Here is a 20,002-nt window from a genome sequence, read left to right as displayed (position 1 = left end):
TCTTAGCCATTGGGCCTCAGGGAAGTCCCAATAGCAATTTTTTAAATGGAAACTTGCCTTTATTGGAACATCCCAAAGCATTCAAATTTGTTTTCACAAAAACAACAAATTCCTTTTCTTTTCATGTTCATAGTTTCTCAATTTTCATAAATTACAAATTAAAGTAACAGGCAAAAATATTTGGGAAGAGATGAATAGCTCTCTGTAACTATTTGCCTCAGTTAGTTACAGAAAAGTGAGAGAGTTCATGAAAATGTCCCAGCAGTGTGTATGGTGGGTGTGCCATCAGTATCAGGCAGTGTGTTCTTTAGACGTGCAGGGCACCTACCTGGTAACTCAGCACACCAGTTAGGGGTGTTTGGTTAAGAGATCTCCCACTGGTAGCCCAAGGAAGGGTTTGGCTCAGTTCCACATATATTTATTGATTGTTTATTATTTCTTAAGCACTGAATTTAGCATTGCAAATATCAAAAAACCTGCTAAGGCATGTTCTCTGTTCTCCAAGACCCCACCAACTAATGGGATGGCAGACAAAAAACACAAATAGAAGTTAAGAAGTAGGATGATAGTTGTCACATCAAGCCCAGGAAGTACCTTTAGACAACTGAGTGCTTAGGAGTGGTTTCTTGGGAGACAGGTCACCTAAGCTGAACTTTGAAGGATGAGTAGCGGTTAGTGAGGTTTTTTTTTTTTTTTTTTTTTTTAAGTGTTCAAGGGGGAGGCAAGTGAGGGGCAGGAAAATAATACCAGCATGAACAGCCCTCCCTGGTGCTCCAAGTCCTGCCACCATCCTCTCTGCTTTCTCACTTGCTGTCTACAAACTTGTCCACACAGCAACCAGAGCAGCCTTTTCTCAGTGTAGACCGATTATATCACTCTCCTGTTTAAAGCGTGCCAGCAGCTTCCCATTCCCGCTGAAAGGAAGTCCAGATATCCTCTCATTGCCTAAAGAGCCTTGATGAACAGAGCCTGTCTCTATCTGGGAGCTTACCTCACGCTACCCGCCACTCGCCCCACGCTCTAGCGAGGAGGGTCTCTGCTCTGTCCTACCAGTGCCCTCCCAAGATGGTGCCTGCCTCAGAGCCTTTGCACTCCTGCCCTCTTGGCGAGAAGAAGCCCCTGCCCTCGGATCTACAGATGACTGTCTTTTTCTTTTTCATTGTACAAGTCTCAGTGGCCACCCCCTTTCCTATCACTCATCCCCTTTTGTTGTCTCCTTAGCATTCTACTGCCTATTGAATTATCCATCTGCTTTCTTAAATGTGTCTTCTTCCTCTCACTGATTATGAGCTCCTGGAAAGCAGGATATTGTTTACTGTGTTCCCTGCGCCTGGAACTGCACCAGCAGAGTAAAATCTTAATAACTACCCACTGATCAAGTATATGAATGGACATGCAGAATAGGCTGATAATGGGAGGCCCATGGTACTCTACTCTTAGGAAGATTTTAAACGATTAAGATTTAAAATGGCCTGAGAGAACTATGCTGCATACTTAAAGTATAACTGACAGATATTTCGGTTAGTAAAAGAATATACTGCTAGAAGACAAAAAGTAGTTGCTGCCAGGGGCTGGAGGAAAGGTGAAATGGGAGTTAGTGTTTATTGTGTATGGAGTTTTAGTTTGGGAAGATGAAAACAGTTCTGGAGTCAGTTGATGGTGATGACTTCAGAGTTTATATGGATGTATTTAATGTCACTGACCTCTACACTTAAAAATGATTAAACTGGAAATCTTATGTCCTGCATATTTTACTATAATAAAAAAATTTTAAGGAAAGGAATATGTTGCTTCAGAGAGTGGTGGTAATTGTGAGAGGGTCAGCATAGGAGGGGAATAAAAGCAAGATAACACTTAGCTCATGAAATAGTTGCAGGCAAAACTGATGAAAGGTCCAGGATGGGTAAAGAAGGGAGGATGGGATAAATAAGGGAGCTTACAGGGAAGAAATATACTTGAAGAAGCACTGGGCCTAACCTGTGACATGTGGTAGGTGCTCAGCATTTGCCAATGGATGAATTATGATTGAATGAATGACCTGGCTCAGGACTACCTCTTATGTTTAGGACAGAAATAGATCTGGGCCAGAAACACTGTTTAATCTTGCATTTTGTCCTTGCTGATTTCCTCTTTACTACTTCTTTTTAGATTTAATGATTTGGTGAGTTCAGCTTGTGTGCTACAAGTCAACCGGGCATACAATGAAAATGATGTGATCCTAATGAAGTCCAAAATTGGTATCATCCTAAAGCTGTACCTGCATGCAGATGTCCCTCCAAGGCTGAGAGTAAGGAGGACTCCCACTCCTCTCTGGCCTTTTGCCAAGAAGCATTTGCCCCTACAAGAATCCTGAAAGTTTTCATAAGGCACCTCCTAAGTCTGGGTCAACCCGCTGACCTTTACATAGCAGTCCCATTAAAAACTTCTGCCTTTGGGGAGGGGATGGTCTTAAAAGTCCTGAGGTTTCAAAACCTTCAAAAGAGGTTTTCTGCCTTCCCTGGAACCTCTGCCAGTGACAGGCTCCCACTCTGTGGGTAGGTGAACATCTCTGATGCCCAGAAGGACGCGATCCTTACTGCCATTTCAGACGGCCACCTGGATCGGAGCATCTTCCATGGGGCTATCATGTCTGTCTTCCCCATCATTATGTACTTCTGGAAAAGGTAACTGTCTCCCTTCATCTGAGGACCATGAGGTCAGAAAAACACATTTGACTTTTGAGACCTTTCTGTCTTCCTCTAGCCCTCTGCTTTAGCTTCTACTTTGGTGGGAACTACAGTGATATATCCTTATCCTACTCACCCACTCTATCCCTCACACTGAACACTGAATCAGAGGGTGGAAGCCCATGCAAGGCGTGGGTAACTGGATCCCCCCTCTCTTCTGGGCTTGCTTGGAAGAGGTGTTAGGTTTTCTTAGGTTTAGGTTCCTTACCTAAAGATGAGGGTATGTGTGTGCTCAGTTGCTTTAGTCGTGTCTGAGTCTTTGCCACCCCATGGACTGCAGCCCACCAGGCTCCTCTGTCCATGGGATTCTCCAGGCGAGAATACTGGAGTGGGTTGCCATTCCCTCCTCCAGGGGATCTTCCCGACCCAGGGATCGAACCTGTGTCTCTTACATCTCCTACACTGGCAAGTAGGTTCTTTACCATTATCCCCACCTGGGAAAGCCCCAAGGATGAGAGTGGACTGCAACTACTTGGAGGGAAATTCTGTCAAGACTAACACAATTGTATTTGTGCTTAAGGAGTCTCATGGAGGCAGTAACCAGAAAACCTTTGCTCTGTTAGGCTGAAATCCCATAATTATCACTAGGGGCACGACTATTAGATATTTCCATTTTCAAAGGAGATGGACAATCAGATTTGCATGCCATATCTCTGAAGATTAAAGTAGCAAATGTGGCCATTAACTCAAAGTGAAAACATGGTGAGGAATCCGTGAAGGTCAAAATACAAACATTAAACCAACCAAATGGCCGCATGACAGATACAACATGAAGCCCACTGGTTTCAGAACCTACTTGTCATGGTTTGGGCTGAGAGACTAGCCCAGATCCTCACAGTCTTCCCAGCCAGTTATTAACTCCTGTGGTCTACTCCAGCTCCAGCTCATGCCATCAACATAGTGACTGGCAGTACCCTAGGGGATAGTGACCAGAGGACAGCTGGCTGAAATGTTCCCAGACCAAGTTGATTTGGACATTTAGACTATTATGTGATTCTGACTCTTAAGAGTTCCTCTCTCCTACCAAAAAAAATGTTGTTCATTAAAATAGAAGTGTAAAGGTTGTTTACACTTCCCTTGTAGCTCAGTCAGTAAAGAATCTGCCTGCAATGCAGGAGACCTGGGTTCAGTCCCTGGATCAGGAAGATTCCCCTAGAGAAGGGAATGGCACCACTTCGATATTCTTGCCTAGAGAAGGGAATGGCACCACTTCGATATTCTTGCCTGGAGAAACCCATGGACAGAGGAGCCTGGCAGCCTATAGTCCGTGGGGTCATAATAGTCGAACATGACTCAGTGACTGCCAGGGTCCAGCCCTGGCGGATCCAGGGTAATTCGAAGTGGGGATGGAGTCAGCGTCCTAGGAATTAATTGCTTAATTAAAGATATGGGGGGAGATTAGAAAAAAATAGTGTAGTAGGGAAATAAGTAGAAAAAAGAGGCTGAATAACCTGGGTTACGTGGAGAACCAATAAAATAATGAGACAAGGAGTTTGCACCACCTACGTAGGCCACCAGCGCCCACTTGAATAGCAGAGGGTGCCCCACCTTGGGCTCCCTCTCACATGGGTCTTAGAAACCAGGGCAAAATTAGCAGGCTTGGTGAGCCTCCATGCTCCAGATGGGAATTCAGCCAGAAGGTGAGAGAAACAATGACATGAGGAGACCAGTCTTTCCAGGAACTGATCCATTTCTTTATTTTCCAAATCCACTTTTATACTTTTAGTTATACATAGAGATAAATGTATTCTCAGCATATCTTTGTTCTTACAAGAGGGTCTTACATTTGTTTTACAATATCTTCTGGTCTGGAGACCGACTAACATTTTTATGGCCCCACCTTACTTTCTATTGATAAAGGTTAATCGATCAGAAAACTTGTTCCCCCTAAGATCTATTTAGTCTTAAGATAGTGATAAAGTTACATTTTTACATAGCAAGGACACAGAGATTTATAACAAAGAAAGAGGAGTACAGTGACCTATAAAGAGAAAATTCATTAACTCAAAAAGTCTAGTATTGCTAACATCAAAACTACTATATTTCCTTTTCTACATTTCAATTACATTGATTAACATACTCCCAGGTGCCTAAGGAAATGGAGGCCTGGCAGCAATCAACTCAGCAATGAAACCCTGCACCAACATGATTTCCAACTAACTCACTAGTACTATACTAATAAGTTTCTAACTTCTCAAAAGAATCTGTTTTTAGAAACTTTAAAGCATCTTGTGCCTCTCACGGTTCAGTTCAGTTCAGTCGCTCAGTCGTGTCTGACTCTTTGCGACCCCATGAATCGCAGCACGCCAGGCCTCCCTGTCCATCACCATCTCCCGGAGTTCACTCGGATGGAGTTCAGTCACGTCCATCGAGTCCGTGATACCATCCAGCCATCTCATCCTCTGTCATCCCCTTCTCCTCCTACCCCCAATCCCTCCCAGCATCAGAGTCTTTTCCAACGAGTCAACTCTTCACATGAGGTGGCCAAAGTACTGGAGCTTCAGCTTTAGCATCATTCCTTCCAAAGAAATCCCAGGGCTGATCTCCTTTAGAATGGACTGGTTGGATCTCCTTGCAGTCCAAGGGACGCTCAAGAGTCTTTTCCAACACCACAATTCAAAAGCATCAATTCTTAGGCGTTCAGCTTTTTTCACAGTCCAACTCTCACATCCATACATTACCACTGGAAAAACCATAGCCTTGACTGGACGGACCTTAGCTGGCAAAGTAATGTTTCTGCTTTCCAATATACTATCTAGGTTGGTCATTATTTTTCTTCCAAGGAGTAAGCGTCTTTTAATTTCATGGCTGCAGTCACCAACTGCAGTGATTTTGGAGCCCCAAAAAATAAAGTCTGACACTGTTTCCACTGTTTCCCCATCTATTTCCCATGAAGTGATGGGACCAGATGCCATGATCTTCGTTTTCTGAATGTTGAGCTTTAAGCCAACTTTTTCACTCTCCTCTTTCACTTTCATCAAGAGGCATTTTTAGTTCCTCTTCACTTTCTGCCATACGGGTGGTGTCATCTGCATATCTGAGGTTATTGATATTTCTCCTGGAAATCTTGATTCCAGCTTGTGTTTCTTCCAGTCCAGTGTTTCTCATGATGTACTCTGCATAGAAGTTAAATAAGCAGGGTGACAATATACAGCCTTGACGTACTCCTTTTCCTATTTGGAACCAGTCTGTTGTTCCATGTCCAGTTCTAACTGTTGTTTCCTGACCTGCATACAGATTTCTCAAGAGGCAGGTCAGGTGGTCTGGTATTCCCATCTCTTTCAGAATTTTTCACAGTTTATTGTGATCCACACAGTCAAAGGCTTTGGCATAGTCAATAAAGCAGAAATAGATGTTTTTCTGGAACTCTCTTGCTTTTTCGATGATCCAGCGGATGTTGGCAATTTGATCTCTGGTTCCTCTGCCTTTTCTAAAACCAGCTTGAACATCAGGAAGTTCACGGTTCACATATTGCTGAAGCCTGGCTTGGAGAATTTTGAGCATTACTTTACTAGCATGTGAGATGAGTGCAATTGTGCAGTAGTTTGAGCATTCTTTGGCATTGCCTTTCTTTGGGATTGGAATGAAAACTGACCTTTTCCAGTCCTGTGGCCACTGCTGAGTTTTCCAAATTTGCTGGCATATTGAGTGCAGCACTTTCACAGCATCATCTTTTAGGATTTGAAACAGCTCAATTGGAATTCCATCACCTCCACTAGCTTTGTTCATAGTGATGCTTTCTAAGGCCCACTTGACTTCACATTCCAGGATGTCTGACTCTAGATTAGTGATCACATCATCATGATTATCTGGGTCCTGAAGATCTTTTTTGTACAGTTCTTCCGTGTGTTCTTGCCACCTCTTCTTCATATCTTCTGCTTCTCTTAGGTCCAGACCATTTCTGTCCTTTATCGAGCCCATCTTTGCATGAAATATTCCCTTGGTATCTCTAATTTTCTTGAAGAGATCTCTAGTCTTTCCCATTCTGTTCTTTTCCTCTATTTCTTTGCATTGATCACTGAAAAAGGCTTTTTTATCCCTTCTTGCTATTCTTTGGAATTCTGCATTCAGATGCTTGTATCTTTCCTTTTCTCCTTTGCTTTTCACCTGTCTTCTTTTCACAGCTATTTGTAAGGCCTCCCCAGACAGCCATTTTGCTTTTTTGCATTTCTTTTCCATGGGGATGGTCTTGATCCCTGTCTCCTGTACAATGTCACGAACCTCAGTCCATAGTTCATCATGCACTTTATCTATCAGATCTAGGCCCTTAAATCTATTTCTCACTTCCACTGTATAATCATAAGGGATTTGATTTAGGTCATACCTGAATGGTCTAGCAGTTTTCCCTACTTTCTTCAACTTGAGTCTGAATTTGGTAATAAGGAGTTCATGATCTGAGCCACAGTCAGCTCCTGGTCTTGTTTTTGTTGACTATATAGAGCTTCTCCATCTTTGGCTGCAAAGAATATAATCAATCTGATTTCGGTGTTGACCATCTGGTGATGTCCATGTGTAGAGTCTTCTCTTGTGTTGTTGGAAGAGGGTGTTTGCTATGACCAGTGCATTTTCTTGGCAAAACTCTATTACTTTGCCCTGCTTCATTCCGTATTCTGAGGCCAAATCTGCCTGTTACTCCAGGTGTTTCTTGACTTCCTACTTTTGCATTCCAGTCCCCTATAATGAAAAGGACATCTTTCTGGGGTGTTAGTTCTAAAAGGTCTTGTAGGTCTTCATAGAACTCTTCAACTTCAGCTTCTTCAGCATTACTGGTTGGGGCATAGGCTTGGATTACTGTGATATTGAATGGTTTGCCTTGGAGATGAACAGAGATCATTCTGTCGTTTTTGAGATTGCATCCAAGTACTGCATTTCAGACTCTTTTGTTGACCATGATGGCTACTCCATTTCTTCTAAGGGATTCCTGCACGCGGTAGTAGATATAATGGTCATCTGAGTTAAATTCACCCATTCCAGTCCATTTTAGTTCACTGATTCCTAGAATGTTGACGTTCACTCTTGCCATCTCCTGTTTGACCACTTCCAATTTGCCTTGATTCATGGACCTGACATTCCAGGTTCCTATGCAATATTGCTCTTTACAGCATCGGATCTTGCTTCTATCACCAGTCACATCCACAGCTCGGTATTGTTTTTGCTTGGCCCCATCCCTTCAATCTTTCTGGAGTTACTTCTCCACTGATCTCCAGTAGCATATTGGGCACCTGCTGACCTGGGGAATTCCTCTTTTGGTATCCTATCATTTGCCTTTTCATACTGTTCATGGTGTTCTCAAGGCAAGAATACTGAAGTGGTTTGCCATCCCCTTCTCCAGTGGACCATATTCTGTCAGACCTCTCCACCATGACCCGCCCATCTTGGGTTGCCCTGCAGGCATGGCTTGATTTCATTGAGTTAGACAAGGCTGTGGTCCTAGTTTGATTAGACTGACTAGTTTTCTGTGAGTATGGTTTCAGTGTGTCTGCCCTCTGATGCCCTCTTGCAACACCTACCATCTTACTTGGGTTTCTCTGACCTTGTGCGTGGGGTATCTCTTCACGGCTGCTCCAGCAAAGCACAGCCGCTGCTCCTTACCTTGGATGAGGGGTATCTCCTTACCGCCACTGTTCCTGACCTTCAATGTGGGATAGCTCCTCTAGGCCCTCCTGGGCCTGTGTAGCCATCACTCCTCAGGTTGTTCTTCCCAGCGCAGGCCCTGGCCTCCAGTGTGGGTTGGGAGGCTGTAAACAATCGCATGTGGCCAGATAATCCTGTCAGGCAGGCTAGAGAGCCATCAGAGGAGTTTTTTGGACCACGCCCAGGAGATTTATTATCTAAAAGCTCTAAATTAACTTTTTCCAGAAAAAGGTGGTTGGGGGGACAGCCCCCTGTTAATGTCGGAAGAGTAGGTGGAAAGCATTACACAGTAAAGCAGGCAGACTCTGGTTTGGGGGGTAAATGCTGGGAACAGGGGGTCTCCTGAGGCTCCATCCCACCTTTGTGTATGCCGAGCCTCCTTCCTCATGACCTTTGCCACGGGCGGAGTTCCTCAAGCTGGCTCTGGGCAAGTGACTAAACCACAGGTTGTTTACCCATCATCAGCCTTTACTTTAAAATCATCAAGATAATAAAATATTTAATGTAGAATTTAAAAAATACAAAAATCTAAGATCAAGATAATCAGTTTAGCCTTTTATTTTTTATTCTTCATTATTATTTTGTGTGTGTCCACGCCACATGACATGCAGAATCTTAGTTCCCCAACCAGGGATATAACCTGTACCCCTTGCAGTGAAAGCACAGAGTCTTAACCATTAGACCAAGAAGGAAGCTCCCAGGTTAGCCTTTTGAACACCAATTTTTATCTAGCACTTAAATTTAGACTTGATTCTAGTTCTCCAAACCAGGACTCAATGGAAACTCATCCTGAAACTTTCCAGACATTTAGAAGCCCCTGAGAAATACATGCTGTTCCTGGTTGGAGTCAGTGCTCAGCTCTTCCTCAGACCTATTGAGGAAGTATAGACGTGCTTCAGGCAGGCTTTGAATCCCTAATCCTCATGGAGCCGGTTCTTTACTTCCTTTCCTGTGCACTTACAAAGAGTTTCATGTTGTGCAAACTGTGTTCATGCACATTACCCCAGACAGCCTCTCATCAACACTGTGAGGTGGGTGGGGCAAAGTCTTATTGTCACTATTTTATAGATGAGGAAACTGAGGTTCAGAGTGATTAAGGGACTCACCCAGGATCACTTGGTAAGTAGTAAAACCAGGACTAGAAGCCAGGTCTCTTGGTCTCTTAAGCACCATAAAGAATGCATTTGTGGCATAGTGGGTGGTTCATGATGAAAGGGACACCCAGTTCAGTAAGTGGAATGGGAAAAACCAATTGTGAATGAATAGAGTACCCTTCAGGGAGGAGGAAGAAGGGTGGAGGTCAAGACACCAAGACTGACCTCCAAGAGGTCGCCATCCAAGGGCAGGCTGATGGAGAGCAAAGGGTTAGAGGCCATGGAGGAAGGGGTGGGGAGTGTTCCAGGATTTCTAGGGAGTGAGAGTTCCCAGGTTGCAGTGAGTCTGCATGAGGAACCAGGGTCTACTCCAGGGAAAGGGCTCTGGGGAATGAGCTGAGGGGATCACAGCCCCCAGTTAAGGGACAGGTTGGAAACTAAGAATCAGGCCCCTGGAGGAGTCCAGTCACTCTGACTGTTCCAGGTAGGGTCATAGATAGTGACCCCCCCACCCCCCACCCCAGTCTAAGGCTGAAGTCAGCATCCCAGCAGTTAGCCCCACCAAGACCTCAGTGCTGCATATTCTTTACAGACTCCATTCACTGGTGATTCCAGAAGGAAGTCCTAACATCCCACCCAGGCCAGGCATTCACTGGAGATGAGCCTGGACAAAGAGGTGGCCTCAGAGGGCCTCTGACAGGCAGCACTCTGAGGCCCAGGGCTCTCCTCCTCTCTATAGGACACCACCCCCTCTCTGTGAGGACTGGTCCCCACCCGCTTCCTTTGTGCTCAGTGGTCTAGCCCCTTCAGTGGGTGGTTTTCTCTCTGTGACCTGAAGCCATTTTTCTTACAGGTTTTGTGCCTGGAAGGCAATCCGGTCTTACTTCCAGTACATGGGAAAGAAGTTCAAGGACGTAATAATTTCTCCCAAATCTGTGCACAAGTACCCTCCTTGGAATGGAGGTAAGCTTCACTGTGACACACAGCCCCATTCTCTAGCAGACGAGACTCATGAAGGGAGAACAAAGCCCAGAAGGACCAGCTGTAATACTTCACAGAGGGCGTTTGCTGGGGGGTGGCCATCTTATTAACTTGGCCCTCAGAGAAGCATTAACACCTTATTTTATCAGTGGCTTTCAGTGCTAGCCAAAGGGTACCCCACCCAAACACTGCTCCCCAGCAGTACCTCCCAGAGTGCCTGTGGGGACATAGGTCTCAGACTCCGTGGTCAGTAACAGAGGTGGCAAGCTACTTCACTACTATGGATGAAGGTTCCTGCTCCAACTATCTCCATCCAACCTTACCATTTGAAAGAGCAAAAGTCTTACACTCAGTTGTGTCCGATGCTTTGTGACCCTGTGCACTGTAGCCCACCTGGCTCCTCTGTCCGTGGAATTCTCTATGCAAGCATACTCCAGGGGACTGCCGTGCGTTCCTAGGGGATCTTCCTGACTCAGGGATCAAACCAGGTCTCCCACATTGCTGGCAGATCTTTTACTGTCCGGGCCACCAAGGAGGCACATCTACTTTATAGTGTTCAGGCAGTTCCGTCACTCAGTCGTGTCCGACTTTTTGCGACCCCATGAATCGCAGCACGCCACACCTCCCTGTCCATCACTAACTCCCAGGGTTCACTCAGATTCACCTCCATTGAGTCAGTGATGCCATCCAGCCATCTCAGCCTCTGTCGTCCCCTTTTCCTCCTGCCCCCAATCCCTCCCAGCATCAGAGTCTTTTCCAATGAGTCAACGCTTTGCATGAGGTGGCCAAGGTACTGGAGTTTCAGCTTTAGCATCATTCCTTCCAAAGAACACCCAGGGCTGATCTCCTTTAGAATGGACTGATTGAATCTCCTTGCAGTCCAAGGGACTGTCAAGAGTCTTCTCCAACACCATAGTTCAAAAGCATCAATTCTTCGACGCTCAGCTTTCTTCACAGTCCAACTCTCACTTCCATACATGACCACAGGAAAAACCGTAGCCTTGACTAGACGGACCTTTGTTGACAAAGTAATGTCTCTGCTTTTCAATATGCTATCTAGGTTGGTCATAACTTTTCTCTTCCAAGGAATAAGCGTCTTTTAATTTGATGGCTGCAATCACCATCTGCAGTGATTCTGGAGCCCCCAAAAATAAAGTCAGCCACTGTTTCCACTGTTTCCCCATCTATTTCCCATGAAGTGATGGGACCAGATGCCATGATCTTCGTTTTCTGAATGTTGAGCTTTAAGCCAACTTTTTCACTCTCTTCTTTCTCTCTCATCAAGAGGCTTTTAAGCTCCTCTTCACTTTGTGCCATAAGGGTGGTGTCATCTGCATATCTGAGGTTATTAATATTTCTCCTGGCAATCTTGATTCCAGCTTGTGCTTCTTCCAGCCCAGGGTTTCTCATGATGTACTCTGCATAGAAGTTAAGTATGCAATGTACAGCCTCGACATACTCCTTTTCCTATTTGGAAACAGTCTGTTGTTCCATGTCCAGTTCTAACAGTGGCTTCCTGACCTGCATATAGGTTTCTCAAGAGGCTGGTCAAGTGGTCTGGTATTCCCATCTCTTTCAGAATTTTCCACAGTTTATTGTGATCCACACAGTCAAAGGCTTTGGCATAGTCAATAAAGCAGAAATGGATGCTTTTCTGGAACTCTTGCTTTTTCCATGATCCAGCGGATGTTGGCAATTTGATCTCTGGTTCCTCTGCCTTTTCTAAAACCAGCTTGAACATCAGGGAGTTCATGGTTCATGTATTGCTGAAGCCTGGCTAAGAGAATTTTGAGCATTACTTTACTAGCGTGTGAGATGAGTGCAATTGTGTGGTAGTTTGAGCATTTTTTGCATTGCCTTTCTTTGGAATTGGAATGAAAACTGACCTTTTCCAGTCCTGTGGCCACTGCTGAGTTTTCCAAATTTGCTGGCATATTGAGTGCAGCACTTTCACAGCACCATCTTTCAGGATTTGAAACAGCTCAACTGGAATTCCATCACCTCCACTAGCTTTGTTCGTAGTGATGCTTTCTAAGGCCACTTGACTTCACATTCCAGGATGTCTGGCTCTAGGTGAGTGATCACACCATGGTGATTATCTTGGTCGTGAAGATCTTTTTTGTACAGTTCTTCTGTGTGTTCTTGCCACCTCTTAATATCTTCTGCTTCTCTTAAGTCCATACCATTTCTGTCCTTTATTGAGCCCATCTTTGCATGAAATGTTCCCTTCGTATCTCTAATTTTATTAAAGAGATCTCTAGTCTTTCCCATTCTGTTGTTTTCCTCTATTTCTTTGCACTGATAGCTGAGAAAGGCTTTCTTATCTCTTCTTGCTATTCTTTGGAACTCTGCATTCAGATGCTTATATCTTTTCCTTTTCTCCTTTGCCTTTCGCCTCTCTTCTTTTCACAGCTATTTGTAAGGCCTCCCCAGACAGCCATTTTGCTTTTTTGCATTTCTTTTCCATGGGGATGGTCTTGATCCCTGTCTCCTGTACAGTGTATCGAACCTCCGTCCATAGTTCATCAGACACTCTATCTATCACATCTAGTCCCTTAAATCTATTTCTCACTTCTACTGTATAATCATAAGGGATTTGATTTAGGTCATTCCTGAATGGTCTAGTGGTTTTCCCTATTTTCTTCAATTTAAGTCTGAATTTGGTAATAAGGAGCTTATGATCTGAGCCACAGTCAGCTCCCAGTCTTGTTTTTGCTGACTGTATAGACCTTTTCCTTCTTTGGCTGCAAAGAATATAATCAATCTGATTTCGGTGTTGACCATCTGGTGATGTCCATGTGTAGAGTCTTCTCTTGTGTTGTTGGAAGAGGGTGTTTGCTATGACCAGTGTGTTCTCTTGGCAAAATTCTATTAGCCTTTGCTCTGCTTCATTCCATATTCCAAGGCCAAATCTGCCTGTTACTCCAGGTGTTTCTTGACTTCCTACTTTTGCATTCCAGTCCCCTATAATGAAAAGGACATCTTTCTGGGGTGTTAATTCTAAAAGGTCTTGTAGGTCTTCATAGAACTCTTCAACTTCAGCTTCTTCAGCGTTACTGGTTGGAGCATAGACTTGGATTACTGTGCTATTAAATGGTTTGCCTTGGAGATGAACAGAGATCATTCTGTCGTTTTTGAGATTGCATCCAAGTACTGTATTTCAGACTCTTTTGTTGACCATGATGTCTACTCCATTTCTTCTAAGGGATTCCTGCCCGCTGTAGTAGATATAATGGTCATCTGAGTTAAATTCACCCATTCCAGTCCATTTTAATTTGCTGATTCCTAGAATGTCGACGTTCACTCTTGCCATCTCCTGTTTGACCACTTCCAATTTGCCTTGATTCATGGACCTGACATTCCAGGTTCCTATGCAATATTGCTCTTTACAGCATCGGATCTTGCTTCTATCACCAGTCACATCCACAGGTCGGTATTGTTTTTGCTTTGGCTCCATCCCTTCAATCTTTCTGGAGTTATTTCTCCACTGATCTCCAGTAGCATATTGGGCACCTACTGACCTGGGGAGTTCCTCTTTTGGTATCCTATCATTTGCCTTTTCATACTGTTCATGGGGTTCTCAAGGCAAGAATACTGAAGTGGTTTGCCATCCCCTTCTCCAGTGGAGCACATTCTGTCAGACCTCTCCACCATGACCCACCCGTCTTGGGTGTCCCCACACAGCATGGCTTAGTTTCATTGAGTTAGACAAGGCTGTGGTCCTAGTGTGATTAGATTGGCTAGTTTTCTGTGATTATGGTTTCAATGTGTCTGCCCTCTGATGCCCTCTAGCAACACCTACTGTCTTACTTGTGTTTCTCTTACCTTGGACGTGGGGTATCTCTTCATGGCTGCTCCAGCAAAGCGCAGCCATTGCTCCTTACCTTGGACGAGGGGTATCTCCTCACCACCACCCCTCCTGACCTTGAACATGGAGTAGATCCTCTAGGCCCTCCTGCTCCCACACAGCCATCACTCCTTGGATGTGGGGTTGTTCCACTCGGCCGCTGCCCCTGACCTTGGGCATGGGGTATAGTGTTAATTAAGAAAATTAGGAAGTGGAGGGAGAGTATGATTTTAGCATGGTAAATATATATAAATATGTATTTATGTAATTTTTATGAAACACAGGAAAGAACTTAGAAATATAGTATCAATAGAATTATCTCTGGGTAGTGTGATTATGAGAGGCTTATACAGTTATTATTAACATATATTAATCAATAAATATATACATATGTATGTTTTCTTAATGCAGAGCAGTTAAACTCAACCCCTTCCCAGATACCTGCTGTGAGATCAGTATTTGAGCAAAGAAGGGAATTTTAAAGAGAGGGAGGAGGGTTCACAGGGAAGTGCCTGGTGAGCGGTAAGGCTGGATGTCTCTGCAGTAGAAATTTTGGGGAGCAAAGATAACAGATCTGTGAACTGTACCAGCATCAGGACAAGACACAGAAATAGGACAAGAAACTTAAAAATGGCCGTGAACTGTCCTGAGACAACAGGGGCTGAGTGTTCTGTCGGTTCAGTTCAAAGCCGCCCCTTTCTCATGTCCACTTCCCCAGAAACCCACCCCTCCCCCTACCCCATCCCCCACAAACAAGCACCCCACCTGCTTCCTGGAGTGCAAACAAGAGTCCTTGAGACCTCAGTCCATCTCTAGCTGACCCCTCAAATGGTAAGGGAAGCAAGGCTGGCTGGTGTAGAGCGTCCTGCCCCTCTGAGAGTGTCCTCACCTCAGTCCGAAACACATCACCTACCTCTCCCGCTGCAGTCACCCCAAGGGTCTATGAATATTGCTCGTCATCCTTGTCTCAGCAGACAGAAGTGTCACATCAGCAGACAGAAATCAGCAATCTATTTAGGATGTGGGGCAGAATGTCCCTGGGGGTGCAAGGGCTTATTGGTGATGCCGGTGGGGGTAGGGGAGGAGAGGAGCAGTAAGAGGACAAGGAGAGGGAAGGGGGCAGGCAGGAAGGGCAAATGCTGCTCACTCAGAAGAGCCAGAAAGTGTCCCTTAGGAGTCGCCCCAGAGCCTCCAACCTTCCTCCTGCTGAGCTCCCAGGAAGCAAATGCCCAAATCTTTTCTGATGTCTGAAGAGGGCAGCAGGGCACCTTGAGCTAAGGGTCAGGCCACTTGGATTCTCAGCCTGGAGAGTCCTGGGCCATCTTGCTTCCCTGTCTCAGCTTCATGCCCCTGATCTCCGTTGCAGAGGTGGTGGAGTTTTAGGTAGTGTTCTATCACTCACATCCTATAATCTGAAGAATGGTAAACAGGGGCTTTCTTGCTGACTTACACAGACTTACTCTGTTGGGCATCACTGTACTGTGCCCCTTCTTCCTTCCCCAGGAGACCAAGCCATCCTAAGATTCACCTTGTGCAGAGGTATTGAGTGGTTGCAGCCTCTACCTCGGGATGCGCCAGGAAGTCCAATCCAAAACTGTGAGTTGGGGGTGGAAGTCCACTGATATCAAAAGTCCACTGCTCATTTAGAGGGTGACAGGAAGGCCAAGTCTCCTTACTGACCAGGAAGAAACCAAGACCCCCAAAATGTGAAGTGACTGCCACTCACAAGGGATGGGGGTGAGAACCAGGGCTCCATGCACAGCTCACATTTGAATAATTATATCTTCCTGATAATGGCTTCTGGTATAGACCCTTCAAGGGGAATGCCTTAAGCTTCTCTGTCTCTCTCCTGGCTTTCGACCATTCCCAGGCGTGGTGTGTGATCTTTATTAAGGGACAATAGTAACATCCCAATGGGAACATTTTCCTCCCACTGAGAGTACCTGCTGACTGAAACAGGACCTCCACCCCACACCATCTACTTTCCAGAGGCTCCTGCTACTGATCTTCTTATCCCTGTAATAAACTCTCTGGCTCTAGCTTCACATTTTGGGGTCCTTGTTATATCCTTTTTTCTTCCCCATCTTCAGCCTCGAGCCAGTTCCACCCCCAAGCCCTAAACCTGCCTCTGTGGTCTACAACGGTCTCTCCCAGCCAGCCTTTCCTTTCTATCCCAGTTGTCAGCATTTGTTTCCAGGTCAGGAGACACTGCTTCTCTGCTTCCTGAATGCATGAGGTGCCAGCTTGCCCTACCTGCCTGTTCGTTTATGTCCCCTTGTTGCCTAATGAGGGAGGCAGCTACAGAACATTCCCATGATCTGTAAAATCCAAACAGCCCTCAAGTCTTGTGATTCTAGTGCTCCTCTGGCAGCTTAATCTCCTTATTTTACTTCCTCGGATCTATGAGGTTGGCATCATGACCTCTGCATCCAAATGAAATGTCTCCTAAGACAAATATATATATATATTGCAGCCCAGAAATGAGGCTTCTAAATGTCCCTGGAGCACCACCGCTTCCCCCTCCCTTTCCCGACTCCCTCCCTGGAGGCTGTCCTGGAATGACCTTCCGATGAGTGCCTGTGCCATTCGTGCTGATGTGTTTTTCTCTGTTTTTGTCTTTAGCTTCATCTAGCATCTTTACTCAGTCAAGACATGCGATCTCTGCCATGCAGCTGTGTCCTGTTCCAGGGTAGGCATGAGCTGGAAGTCCTCTTCTTCGGTCCAGAAGAAGTTGCTTTGTCCAAGTATACGATGGGAGAAGGGGGAGAAACCTAGCTCTACATCTCGACACCCCTTGGCATACAGAACCAAGAAGCTGAGCTTCTCAAGAGGCTTATAGTCAGGCTAGTGAGGGAAGGGTTTCTCTATGGGTTGTTGTCCACCTCCATCAAAATGGACACTTTTAAGAAATTGGAGCCCCTGACCCACCTCCCAGTAGAATGCTATTGTTGAGGGAAGTGTCCCAGATGATCTTTTGTTGCTGGCTGCCCTAAGACCAGGTGGTGCTAGTGGGTAAAGCACTCGCCTGCCATGCAGGAGATGTAAGAGACATGAGTTCGATCCCTGGGTTGGGAAGATCCCATGGAGGAGGAGATCCCACTCCAGTAGTCTTGCCTGGAGAAATCCCATGGACAGAGGAGCCTGGCGGGCTACAGTCCATGGGGTCACAAAGAGTGGGACTTGACTGAAGCAACATAACACACTAATACTCCAGTCCTCCAGAATATAAGACAGGAAAGAAGAGCTATTCTTCTGCATGGCCAGATATTGCAGTAAGGATAGAAAGGATTTGAGGCTGTCAAAATCTGATTTAGCCTAATTCACTTCTGTACAAGCATCAGAGCGGGACTGATGGTAAGTTAAGGCTATAGGAGAGTCCCTAGGGGCATCATGGAAACAGTTCCAAAGAGCTACAGGAAGGTCAAGTTTATAGAGAGTAGTCTCTATGAATGGCAGGCCTGGCTTCTCACCAGCCATCCCACCTTCTCAAACGTGCTGCAAGTCCAAAAGGGGCTTGGAGCTGCCCAAGTATCATTTGCTGGTGCTGGTGCCTGGAAGACAAGCCAGAAACTTGGGGGCTCTTTGCACAGAAAGGCAATGTGTTGCTTCAGAGTTACAAGTTCTTGAAGAGGAAGATGAGGATAAGAATGCTGGGGTTAAAAGGGTTTATATTTTGGCCATCACCACACTTAAAGGGGAGGACAGCAACCAACCAGCAGACAGTACAGTGCTAGTTTCCTCAATGCCACTGTGATAACTGGCCACTCTTCTCTCTTCCTTCAGACCAAAATTACCCAGCACCAAAAAGGAGAAGAAGTAATCAAGTCAGACCCCCAACAGAGGCACATCATCTCTCAGAAGCCTCCTCCCACTGACAGAACCTTTTCTGGTCAGAAATGAAATGCCCTGACACCATCTGCCCCCGGAAAGATCAGTGGGGGAGCAGCCCAGACATGGTGGGACCAGACTGCGGTGGCTAAGATGGGAGTGGAGAGAAGCACCTCTGCCCCCCACCCCATTCCATCCTGGAGTCAGAGACAGTCTTTCCATGGTGGGTGTGCAACAGAACACTTACCCTCAGGGTCTGGACACCTGTTGCTCTGCAGCCACACGGCCTTGAGCAAATCCTTGACACAAGGTGGTTGAAGAATCCCAGGAGACCTATGTGCAGATGGCATTAAACACTCTAGGAAGCAAGGTACTCTTTTAGCAGATCGGATCTTTTGTTGCAAGGATCCTCCCGTTTGGACAATGACTCACACCCCTGTTGTCTCAGCAGATCCTCACAACCCTGTGAGTGACCATGTCTGAGGTCATTTATTTTTAAATAGATGAAGAACTGGCACACAGAGAAGGTAAATGAATTTCTCAAGATCACTAAGTAGTAAGTGGCAGAGTCTGGACCAGAACACACCACTTCCGATTCTCTGGCCAGTTCTCATTGCATGGTGACCATCTGCACAGCTTTCCACACCAAAGAAAGAGTTCTTCCCTGGAATTCTGTCCATTTGCCAAATTAATCGATAAAGAGACTCAGGAAAATGTCTAGCCTATAAGCCAAATTACTGTCATCAGAGTGGCCAGGCCCATTTTCTGTCCTTTGAAGACAATTGGGAGCAAAATGAGTCAGAATATCCTAAATAAGCCCTCCACATGGCTCATTGATTCCATGGGTTGCAGGACAAGGAAAAACTAGAAAGCTTATTGGAGAATCTGGTCTAATTTCCAAACAAAGTGTCCTGCTATGCTGATGACCTTTATTCCCTAGACTTTTCTCAAGATGATAGGTGTTGAGATGTGAGGACAGCAGGGTTCATGCACACCCAGGACTGTGGAATCATCTGGGTGGGGCTGTGACTATGATAGGTCCAGGAATACTGTAGGCAAATATGACTGGGGCGGGTCTGGATATAGACAAGGAGTGGGGAGCCTCTTGGGCACTGGGACAAAGTCCAGCAGAGCAAGCATTCAACATAAGGGACCCAGAGGAAGGGAGTAAGGCCTCCTCCTCCCCCAACAGGGCCAGGGCTCCAGAAAAGGGCTTCAGTTAACAGAAGCAGCAGAGGGCATGAGACAGAATTCCATTTCCCAAAACTCAGGCAAGAAACTAAGGCAAGATGCCAGGAAAAGGATGGAGAAGAGCCCTGTTACTGGAACTGAGGTGCCAGGAATGAGCTTGGTCCAAAAGAACAGGAATCAGAACATGGAACCGGAGAAGATGTCAGGCCAGCAACAAGGTGACGGATGAGGATCTAATAAAATACCGATTCAGGGCCATTGCCTGCCTACCCTTGCCATGGGCTGAGGCAAGGCTGGACCCATAGGCTGGCAGTGAGTGGGTCCCACTGAAGGAAAAGAAACGTTCAGTGGGCTCATTCAAAACTGTGATCTTTGCTTGTTTTTCAATTCTGTTTCTCTCTCTGCACGCTCACTCATAGGTGTATTCATGCACAGGTATGCAAGCATAACATGAAAACATGTTATTTAAAAGGCCTCATGACACTTAGGAGGACCACTCTGAGTAGGAAAAAAACTGTACTCTTTTACTGAGTCTCACTGATTGCTTCCCATGGTTTCTTATTCTCTCACTTCAGAGACCCCTGAAGTGATCTGGTGTTAGAGATAACACCAGAAGTAGGTAAATGTCCCAAAGGCAATCACCTGAGGGATGCAGGTGGGTCATGTAAGAGGGTAAGGTAACCCCCAAGAGATAACAAGGT

The 20,002-nt window shown here is 45.6% G+C and overlaps 1 protein-coding gene across 1 annotated transcript in view; it reads left to right on the top strand.

Moving 5' to 3' along the window:
* The window catches only part of RGSL1 (regulator of G protein signaling like 1), a 66,156-nt gene extending 47,295 nt beyond the window's left edge, over nt 1–18,861 (top strand). The window contains exons 16-21 of the mRNA XM_040263849.1: nt 2,149–2,287; nt 2,539–2,663; nt 10,308–10,417; nt 15,786–15,878; nt 16,905–16,971; nt 18,066–18,861. Coding sequence (XP_040119783.1) covers nt 2,149–2,287; nt 2,539–2,663; nt 10,308–10,417; nt 15,786–15,878; nt 16,905–16,971; nt 18,066–18,102 — 571 coding nt within the window. The 3' untranslated portion in view covers nt 18,103–18,861. The remainder of the gene's footprint in view (nt 1–2,148; nt 2,288–2,538; nt 2,664–10,307; nt 10,418–15,785; nt 15,879–16,904; nt 16,972–18,065) is intronic.
* The last annotated feature ends 1,141 nt before the right edge of the window (nt 18,862–20,002 follow it).

The sequence above is a fragment of the Oryx dammah genome, unplaced genomic scaffold, assembly GCF_014754425.2.
Source record: "Oryx dammah isolate SB20612 unplaced genomic scaffold, SCBI_Odam_1.1 HiC_scaffold_21, whole genome shotgun sequence".
Classification (NCBI taxonomy): domain Eukaryota; kingdom Metazoa; phylum Chordata; class Mammalia; order Artiodactyla; family Bovidae; genus Oryx; species Oryx dammah.
Note: the sequence above shows the minus strand (reverse complement) of the source record. Positions and strands in the feature narration are given on the sequence as shown.